The sequence below is a fragment of the Buteo buteo genome, chromosome Z, assembly GCF_964188355.1.
Source record: "Buteo buteo chromosome Z, bButBut1.hap1.1, whole genome shotgun sequence".
NCBI classification, from domain to species: Eukaryota; Metazoa; Chordata; class Aves; order Accipitriformes; family Accipitridae; genus Buteo; species Buteo buteo.
Window position 1 is genome coordinate 59,944,815 of NC_134204.1, and position 26,354 is coordinate 59,971,168.

General features: G+C 37.3%; 1 protein-coding gene across 6 annotated transcripts in view; it reads left to right on the forward strand.

Annotated features, from left to right (window-relative positions):
- PAM (peptidylglycine alpha-amidating monooxygenase) overlaps positions 1-26,354 on the forward strand; it is a 152,602-nt gene that overhangs the window by 69,196 nt on the left and 57,052 nt on the right. For all 6 annotated transcript variants that reach the window (XM_075019511.1, XM_075019515.1, XM_075019514.1 and 3 more), the window contains 5 exons: positions 1,025-1,540; positions 2,704-2,824; positions 12,368-12,425; positions 18,697-18,784; positions 25,709-25,794. In XM_075019511.1, coding sequence (XP_074875612.1) covers positions 1,449-1,540; positions 2,704-2,824; positions 12,368-12,425; positions 18,697-18,784; positions 25,709-25,794 — 445 coding nt within the window. In that variant the 5' untranslated portion in view covers positions 1,025-1,448. The remainder of the gene's footprint in view (positions 1-1,024; positions 1,541-2,703; positions 2,825-12,367; positions 12,426-18,696; positions 18,785-25,708; positions 25,795-26,354) is intronic.

Sequence of the window (26,354 nt, forward strand, 5' to 3'; positions counted from 1 at the left end):
AACACATTAATTTAATCATGTTTCATGTCAGAATTCTTCTTTTTTATTTTGTTCTTATAGCAGTATTTTGACTATGTGTTCCAGGGGCAGGGAGACAGTTGGGTTTGGGTGAGTTTTTCCTATTAATATTTATCTTAAAAGAATTACTAAATAATACATTTTAAAGATTTTTATTTTCATTATGACTTGAAATTTTTCTTCTGCCAAAAGTGGAATGCTCGAGAAAAATACTAGATGTCTTCAGTACACATGGTGTGATTTTCTATCATACTTATAAACAAACTTAAAATTTTGAAATTAAAATGCTGCATAAACTAAAATGAGGAAGTAAGAACATTTGAAGTAAAAACAATCAGGAGAGTAATAGTTTACGCTGATATAACCTCAATATATGAAAGGATAGAAAACTATTCAACTAATATAAAGCAGTCTGATCTCAGTAGTTCTTGTTGCAGTATTTAAAATAATTTGTATCAATTTTCTGAAATTGATATTAAAAGTAACTAAAGTACATGAGAAACAGATACTTTAATGACATAATGGTGTATTACAGGTTGTATTAAAAGTAAAATATTCTTCCAGCCTGCAATATGTGCAGAAACATTTAGTGATAGTTGATAAAATTTACAAACCTTTTTTCTTGTCATGTCAGCGTTAGGCTTTTTTTTGCTGCTCATAGAACACATTATATTAGTGTTAGTATCTGTGAAATACTCCATGCTTTGCCTTTTGCATATTGAGGGGTTTTTATATTTCTTTCTATCATGTAAAATGAGTTTGAAAGTGTGTTTTTTGTATCAATATGAAATGTGTCAGTTTCTGACCCTGCATGGATGGGAGGGAAGGAAAAGAAGGGGGGGGAAAGGAGGAAAAGGAGGAATCAACAGACTTGGTGCAATCTTAACTGGGTTGGGCTAAAGCTTGCGAAAGAACTTACTAATGTATTAAAATGCCTCAACAGGGATTTGCTGAGAACTAATGCTGTAATGTGTTAGTCATGCTTTATCTGCTTCTATTTTTACAGGTTCTGAAGGATGACTGATGCTGGTTTCTGTGATGCCACTTGGAGTCTCTGGCACTGTGGATTGATAAGTAACGTGCAGATTTAACTGCGCAACCTGGGGAGAAAGCATCAGGAGTGCTACTACTTTTCAGCTCCTTAAGTGGACAGAAATACAGTGTCATCTATCTGCAAGGGAAGATTTTTCAACACATTTTTACAGCTAATAATAAAGACAACATAGCGTCATCTATCTTCCTGATTTACAGTGCATCACCTTCCAAGACAGATGATCTGTCCGAAGCTGGAGGATGCCCACAGAGCACATAATAATGAAGTGGTGAATTGATACGGCTGCTTCTGCCACCTAATTGTCAGCATCACAGCCAATAGAACGGCACTGCCCTTTTTCTGCTCACTTAATCAGGGCAGGAACAGCAGGGTGGACATGGCTGGCCTCGTTAACAACCTGCTAATACTGTTTTTGGTTTTTCAAAACATCTGTTTGGGTTTCAGAAGCCCACTTTCTGTCTTCAAGAGGTGGGTTATGTAGGAAGACCTTATGTGTTGAATGCATGCAGTCACTTATGATGATGGAAGTATGAAAAAGCATGTCCTAGATAAAATGTATATGGTATTTGTTCAGTTTTGCTCGCTTACTCTGAATTTTCTTTCTGCAATTTTGAAAAGGCTCTCTTGTCATATTGAAGACAGAAACTCTTGTTTTATCCATAGGTTGCTCTATAAAATGTGAATTTAGGATGATAAAACAACAATTAATAGAACTTTTTAGATAACACCACAGGTGTATTTGAGACTACACAAGGAGTAAATATATTTCAACTGCTCAAGTCAGCTTGCAGCATAAAATGATGTTTTAACGAGAAAGCATCAACGAGCTTAAAACAGGCTAGTCCTGGGAAATTAGGGGTGGTGTTCAATGCAGAATTGCATAGGTGAACTTTAAGCTAGTGTAGAGAAGTAGCGTCCTAGCTCTCCAAAAAAGTGGTTTACTGTTTGTGAGCTATATTGGGCACTGTAGTTACCATGTCACTTCTGTATTTATGTATTCATGTACATGAATGTACATGTTCAAAATTTGTATCAATGTTGCATCATGTTTCAGGTGTCTCACCATTTAGTTCCTTACAGTGCTTAATTTTTTTTACAATTTGTTTACACATTGCATTCAATACAGACTTTGATATTCATGTGAAGTTGTAAAACTTACTGTTTTACTTTGCTACTTATAACAGGAGTTGCTATAAATATGGTGTTGGAATTAAAAATTTTGCCTTTACACATTATTTAAAATTAATCTGTATTGAATTATAGATCAGGTACATAGTCTTAAAAAAAACCCCAAAAGTGTTGTGAATGATTAACAGTGCTTGATGTTTTCTAGTGAATTAGTTCTCCATCTATACATCCATGTACCTCAGACAATTATTTAGATGAGATGACAAATTGCGTTTTCAGCTAATGTTTTTTGAACTAGTCTGTCTGATTGCTCAGAGGAACTACTTCAGTAAGTGCTTGATAACCAAGATGTTTTCCTCGGCTCAGGAAGGACTGAAATTTCCAGATCACTCCTGGAGCGACTCAGCATTGTCAAACTTCTTTACTAGTTGTGAAGACCCTTCTTTTTAGAAAGATGCAACAAAAATCAGTATTTTTAAAAATCTTTCTTCTTTCTTTTGAAGGTATAAAGACACCACCAGATCTCTGTCCAGTGAATGCCTTGGAAGCGACCGGCCGGTGATTTCGCTTGGTCTGTCAGATTTTGCATTGGACATTCGCATGCCTGGGGTGACACCTAAGCAGGTGAGAGAAATACAGTTTTTCTATTTGTCGTGGTTTAAGCCCAGCGGGTAACAAAGCACCACAAAGCCCCTTGCTCACTCCTCCCACCCAGCCCAGGTGGGATGAGGAGAAAATATAGAGAAAAGCTCATGGGTCAAGACAAGGACAGGGAGGGATCACTCACCACGTATGGTCATGGGCAAAAGACAAGCTCAACTTGGCGAGGAAACAAAATCAATTTAATTTGCTAGAAATCAAATTATAACACGTATACTGAGAAGTAAAACCAAATCTTAGAACACCTTCCCCCCACCCTTCCCTCCTTCCTAGCTCAACTCCACTCCTGGTTCTCTCTACCTCCTCCCACCGGCAGCGCAGAGGAACAGGGGATGGGGGTTGGGGTCAGCTCATCACACACTGTCTCTGCTGCTCCTTCTTCCTCAGGGGGAGGACTCACTCTTCCCCTGCTCCAGCTTGGGGTCCCTCCCATGGGAGACAGTTCTCCATGAACTTCTCCAACGTGAGTCCTTCCCACAGACTGCAGTCCTTCAGCCACAGACTGCTCCAGCACGGGCTTTCCCATGGAGTGGTGGCCATCTTTGGGGGCATCCCCCAGCTCCGATGTGGGCTTTCCAGGGGCTGCAGGTGGGCATCTGCTCCCCCTCTCCCTTCCATGGGCTGGGGGGGGGACAGCCTGCCATCTCACTACGGGCTGCAGGGGCATCACCTCCTCCAGCACACCTCCTCACCCTCCTTTTTCACTGACCTTGCTGTCTGCAGAGGGGTTTCTCTCACCTCCCTCTTCACTGCAGATTTCCCCTTCTTAAATCTGTTCTCCCAGAGGCACTACCACCTTCGCTGATTGGGTTGGCCTTGGCCAGAGGCGGGTCCAACTTGGAGCCGGAGAAGCTTCTAGCAGCTTTTCACAGGAGCCACCCTGCAGCCCCTGCCCCGCTACCAAAACCCCACCACACAAACCCAAAGCACTTTTTGACACTTTTTTTTTTTTAATAAGCTGGGAAAATAAAGCCTTGTCTACAATACCACTCCCATAAAAAGAACAAAAAAAACAGGGTAACTTTTATAGGTATATGTATGTCCAGAGAAAAGTAGGAAACAGAAAAGTAATCTCAAATAAGAGAAAAATATTTTCATCTAATTAATTTTATTTGTAAAATGTTGGTTTCATAAACTGAGTTACTGAAGTTTATTAAAACAAGGAATATGGGTTTTATTAAAGTGAAATATTTCCAGCTGTGCTAGTAAGACATACATTTATTTAGAATTGCAGTTTCCACCAACTCTCAGATGATGCCTCAGTGAATTTAGATACATTAAATTGAACATTGCCGCAACATTGGCAAGCTGAGCAAAACCAAGCAAAAAGCATTTTATAAGGGTAATACTTTTGACCCAGTATTTTAAACCCTTAAAATACCCTAGGAAGGCTACTGTAAACAGGTTATAATGGTATACTCCTTCAGGTTTGAAGATGCTTACCTTCTAATGAGCCAAGTGAGTAAAAATGAAGACAATAATTAAGATTTTTAACATTAACGTTAGCATTTTTAAGATTCACATAGAAGTCTGAGAATCTACTGTCATTTTTCACATGTAGTTTCATTAAACAAGATAAACAATGATTAATGGGGTTTTTTTGCAATGCAGGGAATTATATATGTCATTAAAAGACCCTGTGTCTCTTTTAGAGGGCTGCAGATGCTTGGAAAGAGCAGGATGTTGTGCTGCAGTAGATGATGACTCATTGTTGCAGATAGCACTTTCAAAAAATACTGAAGGGAAAATGAGGTTTTCAGTTATTGGGGAGCACCCCTCTGGACATATAATTTAGAGTAAGTGGTGTCATTCCAATGAGTGCAAAACAGAAATATAGTTTCTACTAGATTTTATTTGTCTGCAGCAAAACACTAAACTTGTCTTTCAGAAAGAGTGAAAAGTACTCTCAGCTCATCCAGGTGCACATTTGTAATTATGTTTTATTGATTTTACCTGAGGATCCATTAGCTGAAGAGCTAGGAAACACATATGAAGGGATCAGTCACTTCAGATTCCTATTAAAAAAAAAGAAAACTAAACCCCAACACCACCAACAAAAGGCTGTGGTAGTTAATAGAGAGGACATACTACTTTTCACATTCACATGTACCTATAGCCAACAGCCTTTGTGTACACAATAAACTGAAATGGTACAGTCTAGTGTAGATTTGGGCGAAGGACAGGGGAAGACAGCAACAGAAAGCAACTTGCCAAGTTAATTCCTAAAAGGGTAAGTGAGAATAATCAATAACTAGCCTTATATACTTTTAAGTCTAGCTTTTATTTTCCTTTTGTGGTCTCACTTGCCCTTCTTCTCATTTCCCTTCTTCCTTGCACAGTGTCCCAAATGGCAGAAAAGACAATCTAGTGCCATTAGTTTATTTTTTGGCAGAAAGAACATGGAAGGGAAGAATCCTCTTTAGAGAGGAAATTCTTCTATAGAGGCTTCCTTCTAGCTCACTATCTTCTTCGTGTACCTCTTGGCCCTAATTGTGCGCAGATGTATTTAGCAACTGTGGATCTGCTGTGAGTTCAAGTTGTCCACAGTGATGTTTATGTAAGACTGTAAGTTGGGAGTTAGACTCAATGATTCTTAGGGGTCCCTTCCAACTCAAGATGCTCTGTGATATATAGGTTTCCGCTTCCAGGGTCTATCTGCAAGTTTATCTCTATTCATGAAAGATGCAAAAATAAACAAAAGAGCAAGAGGACAAATGAAATTGCTAAAATGCTTTATTAAGGGCTTTCTGGAGGTATGTCACTGTTTTGGTTATGACTAATTGCAGTTCCTGAGTTCTCAAGTATAACAATTTATGTGGGAAAGGCGGGAGAAGAAAAAAAAAAAGGAGGAGCAGAAATTAGTGCAGAAGATGTGAATGAGTTAAATTCTAGAGAACAAAAGAGTATCTTTAGAGCAGTATGTTCTGTGTTATCTCTTCTTTGTCATTTTTTGTGAAAAGAAAATCTTGTTTCAGCTGGATTGCTACAAATTCCCAATTCACCGTTTGGCCACAGGTTAGTAGTTTCAGGAGACCTCATAAACAGAATTCTTCTGGCCTCTTTCTCTCTTGGTGTTACGCACACATATCTGTCACATTTCTTATCTAGAGTCACAGCTAGCTAACACAAAGATGTCTAATGTAACTAACCAGTTCATTGTTTACAATTGATGACCAGTGTGACCTGCTGTAGACAGACAATCAGAAGGTTCATGTAATGTAAGAATTGTTCTGCAAGGGCTGGAGTTACTGGTTGTTTAGTCAGAAATATCTCCAGGCTGGAAAAAGAAAGGGACCTTCTGAAATAGTACTGTTGCTGAGTTGAGTTGTTCCATAGCATCACTGTAGGCAGTTGTATTTAATTTTATTTTCCAAGGTCTTTGATACTCCAGCTTCCCAGATAGTTCTTATTGAAAACAGATACTGAAAATTAATCTCTTTGGATTCCAAGAAGTCCAACCATATGCATGTATTCCCTGAAACTGACATGAATTTTTGGTACTACCAGTAAGGTTGTACCTTGATGATGAGCATTCATGTTGTTGTTTTGGAGTGATCACTGTAGGAATCACTGAATTCTCTTAATGTAGGGGCATACAGATAACATAGAGCTTAAACTCTGTAAAATATTCACCTGGTTCATGGAGGAAATATGTACACATTTCCAACAGGAGGAGGAGGGAAAAGAAACCCCAAATGATTTTGTATGGTTTGCATAGGTAGCACCTTATAATTGTGGAAGTGGCATAATTCTCAGTGGAATGATTTGCAAATGGCTGGAGCCAAGTTTAACATCTGTCCTTGTATTGGTAGGTTAGTTGCATAAAATTAAATTCATATGTATCTCATGTTGTCAAGGCTGTGGGAGGGGTTGTCAAAAAACCTGCATTTTTTTGCAATGAGGTACTAGACTCATAGTGACTTTGGGGGTTTGGGGGAAGAGGGTGTGGGAGTTTGCCTTACATGCTGTAGCTGCAGCTGCCCTGTGGGTGAATCAATGAGAACTAGCCCCTTATGTGGCTTAGGAGTGTGCTAACTGTGCAGAATCTGCCCTGAAGTTGTGCGTTCTTTTGGCACAAGTACCAAACATGCACATTCATGTGAAACTGTTCCAAGTGCTCCTTATGAACAGGGGCACTGAAATGTATATTCAAGCAATATAAACCTGGAAATCAGTGATGTATAATAGTTCTCCAGCTCAGTTAATAAACGTTGATACTTTTGAACAGTACCACCTCTCATAAGTGGGGGGAAACAATATCTGCGGTACTTAAATACTCTGTATTTTTCTTAATAATTATTCCAATTGCACAGTAGGGAAAAATGGAACTAACATATGTGAAAAGTAATTTTGGTGTACTGCTGAAGGGTGGAGGACATCTAAGAGCTGTGGAGAGGAAGACTGAAAGGCTTTTTCATTTCTGAGGGAAAAGTTCTATAATAATTTTTTTATACTTAAGGTAATTATAAGAAAATTATCCCTCTGCACAGCAAATTACCAGTATGTTAGGACTTCTTATTTAAATGGGAAGCTGTATGTTTTTTCTTCCAAGAAGGGATGGGACCAGCTTATTTTGAAAATTTTAAATTTCAGATACAATCCCCAATACCGTTAAGCAAATTGAATGCTATTTTGTGAAAGCATTGTTAAGAATGTGGGGTAAACATGGTTACTCTGCCAGTTTTGCTGCTGTGAATATTTGTGGTTGTTACAAATCAAATAAGAAATAATGATAAAAAATTATAGTGCAATTAAAACTGTATCTGAAGTAATTTTGTTTATAAATAATAGTTTGGGGTTTTTAATTAATTACTACTAAGTTTGAGGCTGAACAAACTTTTCATTGGTGAATTAATTTTGGTACAGCATTGGCTGAGTTCTTAAATGTATACTTGAAACTTCATGAATATTGCTAAAGGCACAAAAAAGTGGTAAAAGATGTTGTGATTTGGTATCCAAAACAATATTTGGATATTGTTAGTGTGGAAGGGTTGTGGATGGAGGGGTTCTTGTCTAGTGGAATTTGCAAGTCCTTTTTTTTTCTTTTTTTTTTCTTTTTTTTTTGAAACTGCTTATCTTGAGCTTCTACTAGTACGTCAGCAGTGACTTGTAATACCTGCATATTCAATAACTTTAGTTTCTCAGTTTGAATGCGTTGGCTAAAATTTCCCTTCTCATCTCCAGTTTGCTTGGATATACCATACGAAATAAAAATATATAAAATAAGAAGGAAATTTGATCATTTGGATACCCATAAATTACTGGCACCTCTTTCTTTACTGTTGCTATGACAACCAAATTGAGATCATGACCTAAGATCCCCCAAAACTTGCTCTAACTCTGGAGAAATTTGTGTGAATTACTTGGGGTAATTCCTCAAAATAACTTAGGGTGAAATTCTGTAAAACGTACAGTTTAGTTACTTACATGAACCTGGACCCTGGCACAGTGAATATCAATACCAGAGATTTATGAGACGTGATGCAATTATTAGTCAGTAATGGCCCTTATTAATAATAAAGATTCTTCCTTTAAAGAAAAAGGGGGGAGGGGGCAGGGCATGGGAGGGAAAAGTGTGGGTCTTTTCTCTTCCTCCCTCCCCAGTATGCTTTCAAAAGGCAGCCTGTTGCACATCTAAAGTTCTATCAGTCTTGTCTTTTCACTTTTTTTGGAAACATCTGAATTGATGGGGTTGAGCCTAGTGGAGTGATCTCACTTTTTTTTCCTCCCTGCTTGTTTCTTACACAAGATGAAGCCTACATAATCATTTTCTTCTGAAGATGGATCAAATATGCACCCTCATGCTCACAAACCTGCTTGTGGTGAGGTAGAGAAAAAGGACAGAATTACGGTGGATTCTGCAGTGTGCCTTTTGTAATGCTTTAGTGTCAGGATGTTCCTACTCTTCTTGTGTTTGAAGTTGGGAACATTGACAACTGGAGATAAGCCGCCAGAATCTGTTTTGTTGAATCCAATAGCTCTTTTTTCATTTGCTCATTTTATCTTATTAGCTAAATACAACCTGGCTTGTACATCAGAGACAAAATTTAAAACCATTGTGATTATGCCAGGATGAGTTTTCATGCCAGTAATGGTAAAGACTTCAGAATGACCACATTGATTGACTGCATTATCCATTTGACCAAGCAATCTCTTCTCTGACTACACCTCATAGGAGTTATTTACAGAAAGACCATAAAAGGTAGGATAGGAGAGTAGTAATGCAAAGATTAGAACATACCCTCCCTGTTCACAGTAATAATGATAGGATGCTGGCTTGGATTTTTAGTCCAGACTATCTTATTTAATAGATAGTGACAGTTCTTTATGTCATGAATTTGTCAAATAAATTTTAACCCATAGACAATCTTGATATTTTTTTTTTTAAATGTGCTTCTTTCCTTTTAAGAAGTTATTGGAAGCATTTTGAAAATGGTTGTAGTTAGGGTAATTTTGTGGGTTTGTTTCCTGGTTTCTCTGCTTTTGAAAAATACATTTTAATAGGGAAGAAGAGGAGATAAATTCTTTAAAAACAATGTGGGTAGTAGGGTGGAACAGTAGGAAGGGGTAAGGGATATGAGACTACACTGTGAGTAGTATGGAATTTTAACAATTCAATGCTTTACCTGTACTGATCATCTATAGGCTTGTCATGTTAAAGTAACTGCTGGCCAGGATCTCTCGTTAATGAAATGAAGTCCTTCAGATTACTTTGGGGGACAATCTGAAGTGGCTAATGTAAGGCAATACAAACAATAACAAACAAATGAAAAATAAAAAACTTTGAATGTTCCCTTTCGTGTCTCTGCCCTCACCCCTCTCCACCCCCCCATTTCTTCTTCAAAGCAGTGGGTCTTGCAAATTTTTTCTTTGTTTTTTTTTTCTCTTAAAAAAACCTTTGCTCTTTTTTAGGATTAAAATCATAAAGGCACATCAGATTACCTAGGCGCATGTCTCTAAACTATACAATGTAGAGTACATCAGTATTGAAGAGAGGTGACAAAGAACATGGAAGAAAGATGTTTAACCAGGACAGTTGCTACTTGTAGATGTATTATACCACTGAGACAGAGAGGCATGACTGAGTTCTGCAACAGCTCAGATAATGAGTAGCACACTACTGGTTTAATACATCTATAATTTCCAGTTAACAGTCTTTGATTAAAAAAAGAGCCAAAAGTAATAGTACACCTAGACTTCTAATAATCTTTGTAGATGTTATGACACAAGTTATAAAATCTCAGCCATTGCATCCTTGCTAAGTCCTAATACTCTGTTCTTAACTATTTTAATTCTTACTTGGGTAAATCATACTTTCATAAAATACGTGTCATCCTTATTTTTAGTCCACACTGTTTCTAAAATCAATTTGTGTTTAAAGACAAAGAATCTACTGTTTATTTCTACTACAATGGGAATTGCTGCCATTGACTTTCAAAGTTTGGCATTTGGGTATAAGGTTCTAAATGCAGGGGTTTTTTAAAAATGCTTCTGAACCCAGGTTAAATAGAAAAGGTAGAATATTTCCTTTTCTATTTCTAGAAGGCTTTAGTATGTTCATTCTGTAAATGCATATAACTAGAGTACACAAAGGCATTCACATCAGTTGTACCAGCTGACCTCTGTTCACCGCTCCCATCTTCTATCAAAAACACCAAAAATGTTTTCTTAGCTGTGCACGTCACTGCTTTGTCTAATCACATATTGTTATCACCATTGTACCTGTCCTTCCTTCTCAGTTTCATTTAATTGTTTATACCTATTTGCAGTGTCTTCTTTTAAATTAGGTTTGAAGTTTTTCATAGCAGGAATTTCATCTTCATTTGTTTAGTATAGTCCTTTTGAAAGTCCTGTCAGATTTTGAGTTCATGGGTGTAGTGAAATTCCAATAGCTGACATCTTTCTCAAACAGTCTTTAAAGTTGCAAAAAAAAGGTTTTAAATAGTTAATCATGTAGCTATCAACCTAATAGCTGCATTGCTGACCTTGTAGCCTAATCTCTGTTACATGTAAATAAACCATGGCAATGAATTTATTTCTTAGAATAGTAATCTAGATATCCTACATCATCTTTGGCCAAATATCTCACTAAAGCAGGTGGTGTTTTCATAGATGGTGCTTTTGTAGGACCTGTCCTTCATCTAGCTGACAAAAATGAGACCGATTCCATTTTTTGTTTGCGTAGTTCACACGTAATTTTGTGCTGTTCCAATGATTTACTGACTTTTTTTGATGTACAAAGAAAGAGCCTTCCTTTCAATAGGATTGCCATCTTGTTCTCAAGGACTTTGTTGTATAGTCCAAGGTCTTGTAGATGGAAAACCTGGATTTTGTTTGTAGCCATTGCTCTGAGTTTATTGTGTTCATATTTTAATCCAGCAATACTTTCAAGGTTTACATGCTGAGTGTTTAAACTGAAACCAAAAGTCTTTTAGGCAACAAAAACAACTGTAGCATCATGGAGAGGGCATTCTTGATAAATTTTCTACCTGGAGTGCTCATTACACTGTGTCTTATGCAGATTGTACATCCAATTGCTCCAGGAAAATAGTAGTCCTTTACAGTGCTTAAGCAAGAAAATCACGTATCGAATTGTTTGGTTTTTAATTGATTCTGTTCTTTTTCTTTGTTTTAAGGGATATGTGATGTTTGTTAGAATGCCCAGGGAACAATATTTTCATTGATCATAATAGAATTAGGTGCATGAATCAAAAATAAATGTATTTCTATGATTGCTGCTACAGTGGCACAGCATTTTTACACCTTGTGGTCCAGTTATATAAATCTTGGCATAGAGTGAAATACTGCTATAGGGAGAAATCTATTTAGCTTCAGAATATCTTGAGTTGGAAGGGACCCATGGAGTCCAACTCCCTGCTCCTTGCAGGACTACCTAAAACTAAACCATATGACTAAGACTGTTGTCCAGACCCTACTTAAACTCTGACAGGCTTGGTGCCGTGACCACTTCCCTGGGGAGCCTGTTCCAGTGACTGGCCACCCTCTCAGTGAAGAACCATTTCCTAATGTCCAATCCAAACTTCCCCTGATGCAGCTTCATTCCATCTCCTCGTGTCCTACTGCTGGTCACCAGAGGGATGAGATCAGCACCTCTCCCACCACTCAAGTGCCATTAATTCTTAGATTATAGTAAGTTTATAAGTACCAAGAAAGTAGTGCGTACCAAGGACACAGTGAATCAGAAGCTGAATAATTCTTTTCACATTATGTAGCACAGTCATTGATTCATGGTGTTTATTTGGACATTGGGAAGGCACTGTTAACCCTTCAGATTTTTAGTAGACAGGGAGGGGACAGTGTTTGTTAACCACTGCAAATAAATTCAGCGCTAAGGCTTATAAGTATGTAATTTTTATATATTAGTTTATTCAGCATTCTCACATTGATCTTCAGAAAGTGTAGAGAATTTTGGTGCTTTGTTTCTCTTCTTTTCATTCTGAATATTCCGAATTTAAAGGTAATTTCTGTTCTTTTGTCTTTTAATAGTCTGATACCTACCTCTGCATGTCAGTACCCCTTCCGGTGGATGATGAAGCCTATGTAGGTGAGTATTGGTTGACTGGAAGAACCTAAGCAAGCCATTTTGAAGAACCTCAGCATTTTCTTTTTTCCTTTGACTCATATTGACTTAATCTTTGGCTGTCAGAGTTTCCAAAATGCATTCATCATGTCTAATGCAGAAACAAATGAAAGAGCTACTTAGAGTCAAGAGAACAAACTGTATCTGGAGAGATTCATGAGTAATAGTAGTTAGGGAGCTGCATGCAGATGCCTCTGGCAGTCAGTACCAAAGAGTCCCATTTGTAAAGTATTGGCTTTCTGTCTCTGGCCGGATACTTAATTCTGCTCCACTGAGCAGACTGTTTATTTACCTGCTGGTACAGGCTGTAAATCCTTTGTACTTACAGTCAGTGTTGGCCACAGTAAGATTTTACCTATCTGGGGGAAAAACCAAAACCAACCAAACCCTCTCGCCTCTTTTTTTTTTTTAATAATGTTGTGGCATGAATAAGATGGCAGATAAATAGAAGGAAATACTGCAATAGTGTACAAACGCTGAAATCATATAGATCAGCAAAACAACACGATCTGTTCAGAAAGTCTTTGAGATACTTTTTATTTTGCCCTGCTTGTGAACATACAGCTGTTCAGGTAGAGAGAAGGCTTGTTGGTTTGGCTGAAGATAGTTTCGCTATCAGAAAATGCTATAAACAGAAATAAAAGAAAACAATGAGAAGTTAAAACCTCTATATTTTTCTTCCCTTACTCTTTTGTTGCATTTTAGGATATCAGCACTTAAAATAAATGTGGTGGGAATCCTATGTAGATTTTGTTGTAATGTATTATAAGACTATTATTCTACGTGGATTTCCTTGTGGAAATCCTTCAGAAATAGAGTATTCTGGTTAGGTTTTCATGTTGTATTATAGTAACTACAAAAATTGAGTCAATTTTCTTCAGTGCTTTCTTTGTATATCTGTTTTGTAAAGAAGTCAGAACCTGACCTCACATGTTGGCTGTGAGTTTGACCCCAGAAAGAAAAATAAGCATAAAAGGGAGGTTTTCATTCTCTGGTAAACTATACTTGCTGTGCAGTGTGTGCAATAGACTCTTCTGCTTTCAGGTGAAATATAGAAAGGCATAATACTAACCTGCTGCATAAGCAATTTTTATGTAGTGCTTCACCGAGTTGCAAAATTGTGTAGTTCAATTCATAAACTGCTGCACATTTAGTTCTCTACTTTGGTGTTTACATGTGTTAAAGCTACATAAACTTCTTTCAGTGGTGTATATGTTTGAAAGGACCTACGAAAAGAATTTGCTTAGAAGTGGTATTTATGCAAAGTCTCAATGTGCATCATGCAAGATAACCCATTTTTTTTCTCCGAAGACTGAGAAACTTTTAGGTTTTTGGTGTTTACAGGGTCTTCACAAGATTTTTATAGGTTTTGTTCACCTTTCCAGTAATGACTGTGCTTGAGTACATGTGATTACAAAGCAGAATAAGGTCTGGACAAAGAAACCATTCTAGTTGTCAGGTGGAGATTTGAAGATCAAGAGGAACTTGGTGAGCAAATTTAAAAAAACATGTTGTTCTGTGAACATGAAGTTTTCCCATGATAACATTGCTTACAACCTATTGTATCTGGATGCCTTGAAAATAAAACAAAATTGCTTGCTTTTGTTTTTTTCTCTTTGGTCCCTTCCACTAAAATGGATAGGCATGTGGTCAATCTTAAGCATGTGATCAGTTCCTTCTCACTTCAGTAAAGTCATGGGAAAGTGTTTTCAGTGGAAAAGATTTGTCAGATTGGAGTCTTCGCAATCAACAGAAGTTACCTAATTATTGGAAGAGTAGACTCGTAGAATCATATAGGTTGGAAAAGACCCTCAAGATCATTGAGTCCAACCACCAACCATGCCCACTAAACCATGTCCTGAAGTGCCTTGTCTACTGACAAGTCTGAGTAGACTCAAACATATCCAATTGTAGAGAATAGAAGGAATGCAAACTGACCTATCTTATGAAATACTTGGATAGCAAATTAAATCTTCTTCTCAGGAAAGAGATTTTTACAATAGATATCATCATCTAAGAAATGAGATGCTTAATGGAGTTTTTCCTTAAATACTTCTTAATACCATTAACTGTTGTGAAGCTAAAAACTTATGTGCATGTATTTTGTGTTGCTTAAATAAGCATAGTAGATTGACACACAGAGAATGAAATACTTCTTTTAAAACCATAGTGTCTACATTTTTATGGTTTAAGCAGAATCTGCATTCATTGCATTGCAAATAAATGGTGTAATTAACTTTCATTAATTACTGTTTTACTTTGTGATAGAGGCATCTAAAAACTAACATATGAACTGTCACTCTGGGTTGTTGTTCAGTGATGTATTGAGAAGACTGTGTTCTGAAGAGCTTCAACATGAAAAGATGTGATTACACAGAATTAAAACAATAACCTGGGTTTCTGAGACAGTGCAATGATAAAGCTGAGACCAGAAGCTACATGTTCTGCCTCTAGTTCATTTTATTTGCACATAATGCTGCCAATTAAATGCCTTTTCTTTTCTGTGTTGTTGGGGTTTTTTTCCTTTTACACTTTAAAAGGACACTTTTAAGACCAAATGTCCTTACACTTTGACCAAGAATCACTTGTTTATTCCTTTTTTACTTTGTTTTCCTATTTTTTACCCCATTTTCTTCCCTCCTCCAAGACCGTGTGGAAGAGAAGGTTCTGTTTATAGAACCTGTAGCAGGATAGGTTTTTTGCATACCGGTAAAATATAAGGACCTTGGAAGTGAGAACTTCTTTTTAGCATTGTATGCAGGCAGTACTACATTTTTAGTAAGGAGAAAATATGTTCTTTAACTTTTTTCAATATTTTTTATTGATTTTATATTTGAGAACTTTGAATTCAGACTTCAGCTTTGCTATTCCCCTCAAGATTTAAAACCAGTAGATGGTCCAGCTTGCACAGGGACAATGGGTATAACTTCATACTGCAAAGCTGGAAGGATACTGTACCAGAATTTACCAACTTGATCAGAGTCAGTTCTCAGACATTACCAAAAGAAGGAACTGATGAAACTTACTTATGAAATGTTACCAACTAGAAGGAGGAGTAGAGCAAGTTTTGCCCTAGACGTCTTTTTCAGGGGTGCATCTATGTATTTTTGCAGATGCAGTTAGTTTTCTGTGTGATACGCTTTAGTGGAGGGTCAGACTGTCAAGGCTGAGTTTTCTGTTTGAAACAGTTGTTTTTCTGTCCCAAAGGGCTATAAATGCTGACAAACTGGGAGGAGGCAAATGTTTGTTTGTTTGTGGGGTGGTTTGGTTTACATTTAGGTTAATGTTAGGAACATACCTTTTGATTCTGTGAAATGAAATGGCTGTGAGATTAATATGTAAAAGATATTAATGAGTGAGATTAATATGTAATTTTTCAAGAAAGTATCTTTCCAGTTGCATTTTAAAAACATATTGCAGTTTACTTCTTCCACCTCATGTTTGATTAATGTTTATCAATAAGTAGCTAAACCAGAAGCTAGATTGAGTCTAATAGTGCAGGCATTGATAAAAATCATTTTTTTATTACCGAGCTGTAGTGATAGCTGAAGGGTGCTCTACAGACACTTGTAAGAATTGAGTCTGACAGTAAGCCACTCGGCCAAAAAATTTGACTGTCATCTTTAGCTTCTTACATTCATCCACATGGGTGACTAGTAAATAAATGTGTCTTTTTCTTACTGACTCATGGTAAGTCCCTGTCAGATTGTGCTGTAGAAATGAGATGGAGCCTATTACGTTTAGCAACACAAATTGAAGTAATTAGATGATTTATTACTCTTTGTCCTTACATGAGTCTGAGACACTGTGGGTTTGTTACTCTAGTAGAGCATATATAAACTTCCTATTGGCAAGTAGTGATGACTTCACTGTGTTGAAGGCCTCTAATGTCTCCCTAATCTGCCAAAATGTGGACACCGATATGTTGATAAATTTCTTTAAAGTTAATTCCATTATAGGGAAGACAGCAATTTTTTTTTTTAAAGAATATCAACTTTATATCGAGTTGTTATTTGTAAAGATGAACATATTTGAAATTAATTTTTTAAGTACATACCTTAACTAGAAACTGTTAAGATTAAACTGATGTCATGTTCTCTTCACTCCTGTTTTTCCTGGAGTTCATAATTCAAAGTAGTACTTGGTCAAGAAAGTAAGTCAGACTTTATTCAGATTTAGTATATATACACCAAAACTGTTAACTGTTATTTTAGTAATCATTTTGTGGCAATCCTCCATGCATAAAACGTGTTTAACTATTGAGTAATTTTCTGTTCATTATTGTAAAATGTGGAGGCTCTCCACTAAGAATATAAGGCTTTTGTTTGATATTTCTTAAGCCTTTGGTAGTGACAGGTACTGCATTTGGCTTGAATATGGCTTTTACACGTAGGATTTTTTTAAATGGCTTTTTTTTGACCTTCTGTTTGGGAGGGTGTAAGCCTCAGTGTGGTGCTAAGAAGATAACCATACAGGAACAGAGTAACTGACTGTACAAAGCTCTCTTGAGCTCACAGGCAGACTTAGAGGTTTTTCAACTCTTCTTTCAGAAACAGTGATGAGATATGTGAGCTAAAATAGTGTGTACAAGTGGCTTACGCAGAAATCTCATTTTGGTTTGCTAACTGTGGTGCATCATTTTCTACTAGTAAGAGTAGTATTTAGTAAGCTATTTGTAGTAAGTTTTTTTAATAGTGCTTAAAGGTCCCATCCATGCACTAACCTTTATTTTTACCTTTATTGAAGGCTGCCCTTGTAGGTGTTATTTAAAGTATGTTTTGTACAGGTATCAAGTTCGACAATAAACTTCATTAGATTTCACATCTGTGAACTGCTTATAAACTCCTTCAGAAATTTAATGTCTCGCTTAAATTGGTAGCAGCAGCTTAAAACACCTGAAACACTTGAAAACTAAGGCAGGAAGTCCACATAAAATGACACATTGTCTGTCCCATGTGAGAGTTAACCATAATTTCACTAATTGTTATGGATAAAACCATCAAAACAGAAGGTCTTTCTGTAGCACAAATTAGATTTTTAGCTATGAAATTAGTATAATTTGCTTGTAGGAAAAAAAAGATGTTGCGTAGTCTTTAGACTTTAATCATGATGGCAAGTTTAGCACTTCTGAATTCGTACGTGTTGCTCGAAGTACCCTCCCAGGGTATCTCTTACTTCATGCATCATGCATGCATCTCTTACTTCCCAAATCAAGCCCTCAGCTCTGGCGTGCTCATTTCCTTAAAATCTGACTTCATGCCTTACGTCTTCAAGCTAGAATTTGACTCGCATGCCTTAACTTTTGGCTGGTTTTCCTCACTTTTCACAACAGGCCTCAGCTCCAAAAATAGGGTTAGAAGCTATTTGATTAGGGGTTTTTTTCCCTTATAAAACTGGGTCAATAATTCACATCATCATTAACTTCAGGAACCCTGCTTCAGCAGCATGTTAAAATACTGAGTTCAGTCTGCACATAAATCCACAAACTTTGGGAGCAGAATAGTGTTTCAGTGGTTTGCAGCTTCACCATTTGCTCATGTTAAGACTCTTACAAGAGCTAAAAGACACTTCCTTGAAGGTTCCTCAGTGTCTATGTACATGTAAGGGCAGGACTGATTCCACTGTTTTGGAATTTGTGCTGTAGGATAAGGTTTAAAAACCCTCCAAGGGTTTGACATTATTAGTGAGAATAAATCATAATCCCATCTTGGAACTGTTGTCCCAAGAAAAATGCAGCAAAAATGAAAACCAGGTGGAATACTGGAAAAAGATATCACTAACACATAAGATATTAGTTACTCTTAACTGTAACTTACTGTTTGTATTTTTGATGAAGAAGTAGAAAAGTATTACTAAATCACAAGTGCAAATTTTGAATCTAGATTGAAATTAGACTGGTTACAGTAAAATTTTGTGGTTTGGGATACATGGCTATTTTTACTAAGTGTCATATTTAACTTTCGGGGGAAAACAGCAGCAGTAGTTTTCAGTGGGAACTTGGAATTTCTTTTTCTTAATGACTATGTGAGGTACAGTGTTTTAGCCTGGGAGACAGACTGTTGAATGGGAATTTAAGTAAAACTTGTAAGTGGAATGCAGAAGGTAAATAAATGAGTGGAGATGTACATGCCATGTTCCTAGTACTGCAGAGAAAAAATGGCACAAAATGCTGTTGCTGATGTAACTAATGGTGAGAGTAAGGATAGCTTATTTGTTTTATCATTTTGTTTTTCAGTTGACTTTAAGCCTCATGCCAGCATGGACACTGTCCATCACATGTTACTTTTCGGATGTAATGAACCCTCTTCTACCGAAAATTACTGGTAAGAGTTGCAACTTGCTTTTGTTATTGTACTAACTTTTCTTTTTAATTGCTTCTACATAAACCTTTTCCAGTGTCTTAATTTATTGGAAAAGTAGAAAAATTTGTAAGGAAGAAGAAATGTATAACTTTCCAGTCTTTCTACACTTAAACTGTTTATTTTTTTTTAACTAACTCCTCTGTAAGGTGGAGAAAAAGATCTGTTTTCTGATTCTTCATGACTAATTGACTGTCTCCGAGGCAGAATCAGGAGCTATAGTGGGCAGGGTGCCATTGGATACCAAGAAATCCAGGCTTCCTTTATAGTTGGCTGCTTTTCTGTGCGTGAAGAAGTATTGTAAGGGTAAGCTGAAGATTCTCTGAGTCAAGTGGTTTGGTAGTTGACTTGCCCTGCAAAATGCCTAAGCAGTAAGGGCAGAGGGAAGCTCTCAATGCCACTGAAACAGGTATGGGGAGCCAAAGTGAAGAGAATGTGAAGGTGAGTGGAAATTAATGGTCTGTCAGTAATTTTGCAAGTTTTCTCCAGGTTTTCAAGAGAGAAAAGGTAAGGGAGTTTTGCTGACACTGCAAAGCTTATATGACTTATTCTGATATGTGGAACAATTTTAATACAGATTTTCTGATAGAGTTCTGTAATCACTATTTATCTTTTAAGTATTTACCAGAAAGGTAACTAGAGCTGGAATTTAGAGCTAATAGCATAGTATAATATATTTTCCACTAAAAATATGAATTTATTATTTGGAATAATCTCTGCATGTTTTTGGGTGATGATTTGATTAATATTTTAAACATACAACAAACTTTTATCAGAAGTTTTATCTCCCTTCTACCTATCAACCAACAGTTCTAATACTGAAAATGTTGTAATCTTGTCTTGCAAGAAAAGCATGTGCTTAAAAAGTTCAGATAAAAGTAAAATTGTGAAAGCACAGGATTTCTATTGATTTCTTTTCCCAGCAGACAGCTTTTCTATGTTCTTTTTGTTGTATCTTATATGTTAGAATATATTTTTTGAATAGTTTAATGGGAAAAATATACTAACATGAAACTGTTCCCATTGTGGCTTGTTAAAACCAGTTTATGTCTTGAGTGTCCTATTTAAAACTGAGTAGATTGTACTTGTAGTACGTTTTGTTTTCATATGTCAGGCAGTAGTTTTATTAGAGCCTTGAAATAATCCGTACATGAAAGAATTATATTGTTATAGATTGATCAGGTGCTTGCATTGAGATGAAGTCACAAGATGATGCTTAACTCACACCTAGCTGATGTTCTGAAGATGTAGGTGAAATGTTTAGTTCCTAAGCTTTCAAATATGAAGAGATGGATCAAAAGCTGGAAAGTCATAAAGTTCTTCAAAGCTGACAGACTCAAGTCCTAGGTTTGAGACTAGGGTTCAGGTAGTTTGAGCTCCCTGGCTGTACCGTCACTTCCTGAAGAAGAATGATTGACCAGCAGAAAACTCATCAGGTAGCTGTCAAATGATGAAGCATGTAATTAGTTGTGGTGGGTTGACCTTGGCTGGATGCCAGGTGCCCACCAAGCCGCTCTATCATTCCCCTCCTCAGCAGGGCAGGGAGGAAAGAAAATAAGATGGAAAAAACCTCATGGGTCAAGATAAAGGTAGTATAATAAAGTGAAAGCAAAGGCTGTGTGCAGAAGCGAAGGAGAACAAAAGATTTATTCTCTACTTCCCATCAGCAGGCGATGTCTAGCCACTTGCCAGAAGGTAGGGCTTCAGTACACATAGTGGTTGCTCCAGAAGTCAGAAGTCATAATAATGAGTGCTCTCCTCTCCTCCTCCTTTCTCTTAGCTTTTATTGCTGAGCAGATGTCACTTGGTATGGAATATCCCTTTGGTCAGTTTGGGTCAGCTGTCCTGGCTATGTCCCCTCCCAAGATCTTGCCTACCCCCAGCCTGCTGGTGAGGGGAGAATGTTGGAGTGACAGCATTGATGCTGTGCAAACACTGCTCAGCACTAGCCAAAACACTGGTGTTTTATCAACACCTTTCTAGCTACCAATACAAAGCACAGCACTATGGGGGCTGCTATAAGGAAAATTAACTCCATCACAGCCAAACCCAATACATTAATGTTGTATTTAAATCTGGTATTTCTGATTTTTCATATGCAGGTTTTGATTAAATCTTGCTATTTTTTATGTGTAGTTTCTGAGGTCTAGTATTTGCTTTACATTCTTAACATAAAAACTCTTCATTCAGTGTCTCATCATTTCACACCCCTGTTGTTACAACAGTTTGCAGCATTTCATCTTGCTCTGCCCATGGCTATCTGCAAGGCTAGGAAGACGATCATGTCTGCTCTACATAGAACAGGCTTTAGACAGATGCATTTGTGCCTGTTTGACACATAAGCTTGTATAAATGCCTGTTTACTATGTATCTGTGTGTCTATATAATTAGTGTAGTATATATGTGTATAGACATATATGTGTGTGTATACGCATATATGTGTATATCTATAAATGTGTTGTAAATATGTTCAATTAAATGTCCAGATGTGTAGAAACTGTTGCACATTTTGTAAGTCATTGCAGAGAGTACGTATAGTTTAAAAGCATTTTCCTACTAGTTTAAATTCGCTAGAGGCTTCGAGCCATTAGAACTAATTTTGTTAAAGTAATTCTGGTGACTGTGTATTAATGATGAAACATCTTTGGGTTTTGGTTTTATTTTGTTTTGTTATTTGTTATTCTTTTTGTTACTTGCAGACTATTAAGTGATGACTTCACTTGCTCTTCCATCTACTAGGGGAAAGAATGCTTGGCTGAGAACTGATATTTGAGGACACCACTAAAAGACTTGTTTAGCAAGGATCCTTCCCTTATTGTTTACATGGTCAACATTTTGACATAGCCAGTTTTTATTCAATTAAGGCATACTACATTGATTTTTTGCTTTTTTTAGTTTCTACATCAAAATTCTGGGCAACATTAGTTAGATGGTTTGTAATCAGTTGCAAGAACATTAAAAATACCAAGTCAAGAGCTATTTTTCATACCATCAGGATGTGGATTAGGTGTATTATGGAAAAAATAGTGCTTTAGGAGCATTCAGAATGCAAGGACAAATTTCATTTCCCTGAGGCTTGAAGTTTTATTCAGGCCCGCTTTGAGTGTGGATGAATGGGAGAGGGGAAGATACAGCATCCAGAAAACTCTGGATTAGCTGCCCTGTGGCCATAGCAAGCGCTGAGCCAAAATCTCTGTCGCCACTCTGGCCAGCTGGCTCTTCTGGTGATGTGATGCTATTCACGCAAATGCCCCTGGCTTCTGAAGGGCTGTCTAACGGTGTGGGACCTGTGCTGGTGCTTCCGTGACACATTCACTGCAACATGGTAGAATCTTTATCTGAACAAATGCTAAAGGGGTGCACAGGTGTTTTTCCCTTCTTGAAATACCCAGGCCTTTCCACAGAAATAAAGTAGGCTCCCAAGGCTTGTTTGCTCAGGTTTTGTTCAGTGCACCAAAAAAAGGTGTAGCTGCTTCTGTTTCTTGTTCATAATTAGCCCTAAAAGCAGTTCAGCCACTATGACAAGTTTTGCCTGACCTGATAAACTGCGCTGAAATCGAAGTAGCATGCCTGAACTGATTCATCAGAAGTTCAGATTCTCCAAAGATAATCAAGAACACACTTGAATGATTTAAAAGAAGATGTTGAATTACTCAGAACTTCTGAGTCACCTAGCAAGACAGGTCTCACGCTGTGTCAAATCTGACACTGAAATGAGCTCCCGTAAATGAGATGATTCATAGTCATGGCCTTTATTTTGGGACCAGGCTGGGCAACTTTAAATAGTTACCTAATCTAAGCAAATGTGTTAAGTACAGGTTGTAGATCACCACCCAGTAATTCCTCTGTCAGACTAGCTGCTTCTGTTGGCAGGAGAGCATGGTTTTGGAAGCTTTTGACATCAATAGTTCAGTAAAGGTTGCAAAAGATGTCAAGACTGGTTCAGTGAAATACTTGTATTTCACTGCTTAGAAGAGAGTGGGAACAATATAAAGATATGTATTCCTGAGTATAGTTTCTTACCATTAGTCACTGCTGCAGAATGTTCTGCACCATTCAGCTCAAGAACGAAAAATGATCTTTTTTCTTACTCAATCACCTCAATTACCTTTTTTCACAAGTCTTGGTTAGAATCTATAGTGTAATAGAGAAAGAAATGTAAAAAATTATTTTTTCCTAAACACTGCAAATATCCTAAAAGGATACCCAAATACTGGGCTTGCTGACATAGTGAAATATTTTGCTTCTGGTCCAGGTAACTAGTCAAAACCCCAGTGCCATTAAAAAACTCAGCTCCTGAACTTGCTGAAGATGGATAATAATGCCTTTCGAAAGTCCAAGAGAGTTTACAAAAAACAATGATCAGAGCAGCAGTCAGTAAGCTCTATTTCCACACCCTCCCCTCCCCCTCTCACCCCCAAATTTTGACCACAGTCAAAATTAGTTGTTAGTACAGTACTGTATAGTATGCAGTGGTAGTCCATTTTTAAGGTATTCTGTGCTACTCATTCTATTCAGAATCTCATGATTTTTTGCATGTAAAGAAGCTATGAATTTCAGTGATGGGTTAAATTTTTTTTTGTTTGTAAATTTATACTTTTTACTAACTTTCTGCTTTTAAATCTGTTCTATGAGTTATCTTAACTCTTCTTTATAATCTCCTCTAGGTTTGTTTTTTTCTGAAAACTCAGTGTTTCAAGATCAGCATTGATGGCTAAATGAGAGGGTTGACCATTTTTTAAGCATAATGAAAGAGCAATGTGTGTATTTCATCTTTCTCCCCTGCAGTCTTCTCCCTCCATCAGCCAGCGTCTCAGGAGGAAAGTTTAGAACAGCCTATGCAGTTTTTGTTACCAAGCTAATGTGGTTCTAAAAAGTAGCATTGTATAAATGAAGGCTATGTGGCCCAGAGTGTGGTAGTGAAGCTGCGACTGTGCTGTGGTTTCTGCTGTTGTTCCTCCTAATCAATCTCTTCAACACATTTCCAAACTCAGCTCAATACCTGGTTAGATCCCCTGAAGTCTTCTGGGTTTTTTAGATTGTAGCAGTGGAAACCTGCACAGCTTTTACCTGCAGCTGTATGAATTGTTAGGGGTGAAACATTTCACTTATCCTGAAATAAGTTTTGCTTGTCCATTGGGGAATGTTTGAAGGGGGAGATGACCAAACTAGTAGTTGTGAAGGTCTAGAAACATGTGTTATGAGCAAAATTAATGCAGAGTCCCTTTTCTCTTGGTAGTCTGATGATTATGGCAATGCTTTCTGTCAGAAGAAAACACAGCAGCTATGTTGCAGTAGGTCTCTCTGGGATCACAGAAATGCATAATGTCCCGCTGAGGTGGTTTTCCCTACATGCAGGAAGAACTGGTTATCTCTGAGAGAGCAGCCTGGAAAGCATCATCATCATTTGTTCTGAGAGGTGGCACATATGTCTCAGGCATCCTCAACAGACTGCATCTGCTAGAAGTCCTGGTCTTTTATGCTTTTATACTCTTCCTCACACTGTGTGAGACTATTTTCCCCAGTATTTGAGGTGAATGAAACCATGCTTTGTGTGTACAAATGTTTTTCCAGGTCTCATTTTACCAGCAGTAATAAACAGAGAAGGGGCTGATTGTTTTGAATTGAAAAGCTGGCATGGGTATCAACCTTCATTGCATCTGGCTTGATTAGTTGATGTAGTCTGAAAAGTTTCAGGTTGAGGCTTTCTAAAAGTCATACCCATGTATGCTGCACCTGTGGAATGACTTCTACATTCTGTGTTCAGTGCTGCAATGCTTTGCCACTGAAAAACATACAAATACAGTCTGTAAATAACCCTTTTCCTTAATAGAAGATTGAGATGGAGAAGTGGCTTCTAGGTGGATGTTTGGACAGCCCCTCAGCAGGACTCTGTTTATCCGTGTATATCATCCTGTAGCCTACATCCACATATAGCTGTCAGTGCCCTCTTGGACGTGGTCCAGGTACATTGTACTGTCCATACAACTGTGTCTGACTGGCCTTTTACAGATTTGGTAGTGTCTATGCCCTGAGTTTATCAGTTCTTGTGGATTCAAGGTATCTAGAGCTTAAGAGTCTTTGGGAGTCTTTCACACTCCACCCTTAGTGTCACTGGCAAGGTGTTAGCTGCACAGACTAAGGACAACTCTAGAGATCTGTTATTGTAAGTATTTGTGACCTGTTTGTGGTCTGTAACTTGGCAAACACTTCTTTTTTTCTTTCTTTTTTCCTCCGTTTTTTTTTTTTTTGGTGTGTGTGTGATTTTTCTGTTTATAAAAAAAAATAAAAAATTGTGCAGTGGAATAAAAATTAACTTCAAGCAGTGAGCTTGCATTAAGTACAGGGAAGCACATGAGTGCCTCTTATGTGCTGGTTCATATACAGCTTCTTGTGACCTTTTTTTTGTCAATGGTTTTTACATTAATTTTAGCTCTCAGTTTTGACTTAAAGCTTTGATGTCTTCTGGGTTTTTTCTGCTTTGCACATGAATCCTGTCCCTCTGTGTAAATATGGCAGCCATTGTCATTCTGTGGCCCTTGAGCTAATAATACTAGAAATTTTCATATGGTTCATTCTCACAAAAGGTTCCTTTATTTTTTTTTCATTTCTGGCTATTAGGCTGGCAGGGACTATCAGAACTGTCTATGGTTTTGACCCTGTTTGCCTAACAGTATCTTAAGGCAGAGAGAGGAGAAAAAAAAGAGAAGATGGAGGATCTAAAGACACCCAGGAAAGCATTAAAAGAACTGTGTTTATTCAACATACATCTAAAAGCAACTTCATAGATCTTAAAATTAGTGGGTTTGGATGTAATTCACCTGCCCTTTTCTGCTTTCAAAATTAAAAAATTATATTCCCTTTTGTTTTCTTTCCTCATATTTTTAGGGACTGTGATGAAGGAACATGCAAAGACAAATCTAACATTTTGTATGCTTGGGCAAGAAATGCTCCACCCACCAGGCTACCCAAAGGTATTGTGCCTTTAATGTGAAGTTCCTTGTGTACAGGGGCAAGGGAGAGAAGACGATGTGGAATTAAGCACCTGGCATGCCTAGGAACTTCCTATAATATTTTTATTACATCTAGTTGATGGAAACTGTATAAACATCAACCTCATAACTATGAATATATTATGCTAGCTAATATACTTGGGGTTTTTTTGTCATCCTGTTTGCTATAACATTATGGGTTTCAGTAGAGGGGAAAAAAGGCTAAGGGAGAGATGAGGGTCATAATATAATGCTTTATTTTTATAAAGCATTAAACTTGCATTTCCTACTGCATGTTACTATTTATATATCTTTCAGTAGCACACAAACCGCATTAAAATATTTTTATGTGTTTGGGAAAGCACAAACAAGTTCAGTGTAAACACTGATTTTTTTTCTGTGTCTTAAGTGTACTTGACAATTTTATGTGCTTTTCATTTTTCAGTACTTTGATGCGGTTGAATAAGATGCTTATATACCCATTTTCTTGTATGATAGATTACTTCACTGAATTCAGTCAAAATTTACTAAGCTACTTGGAG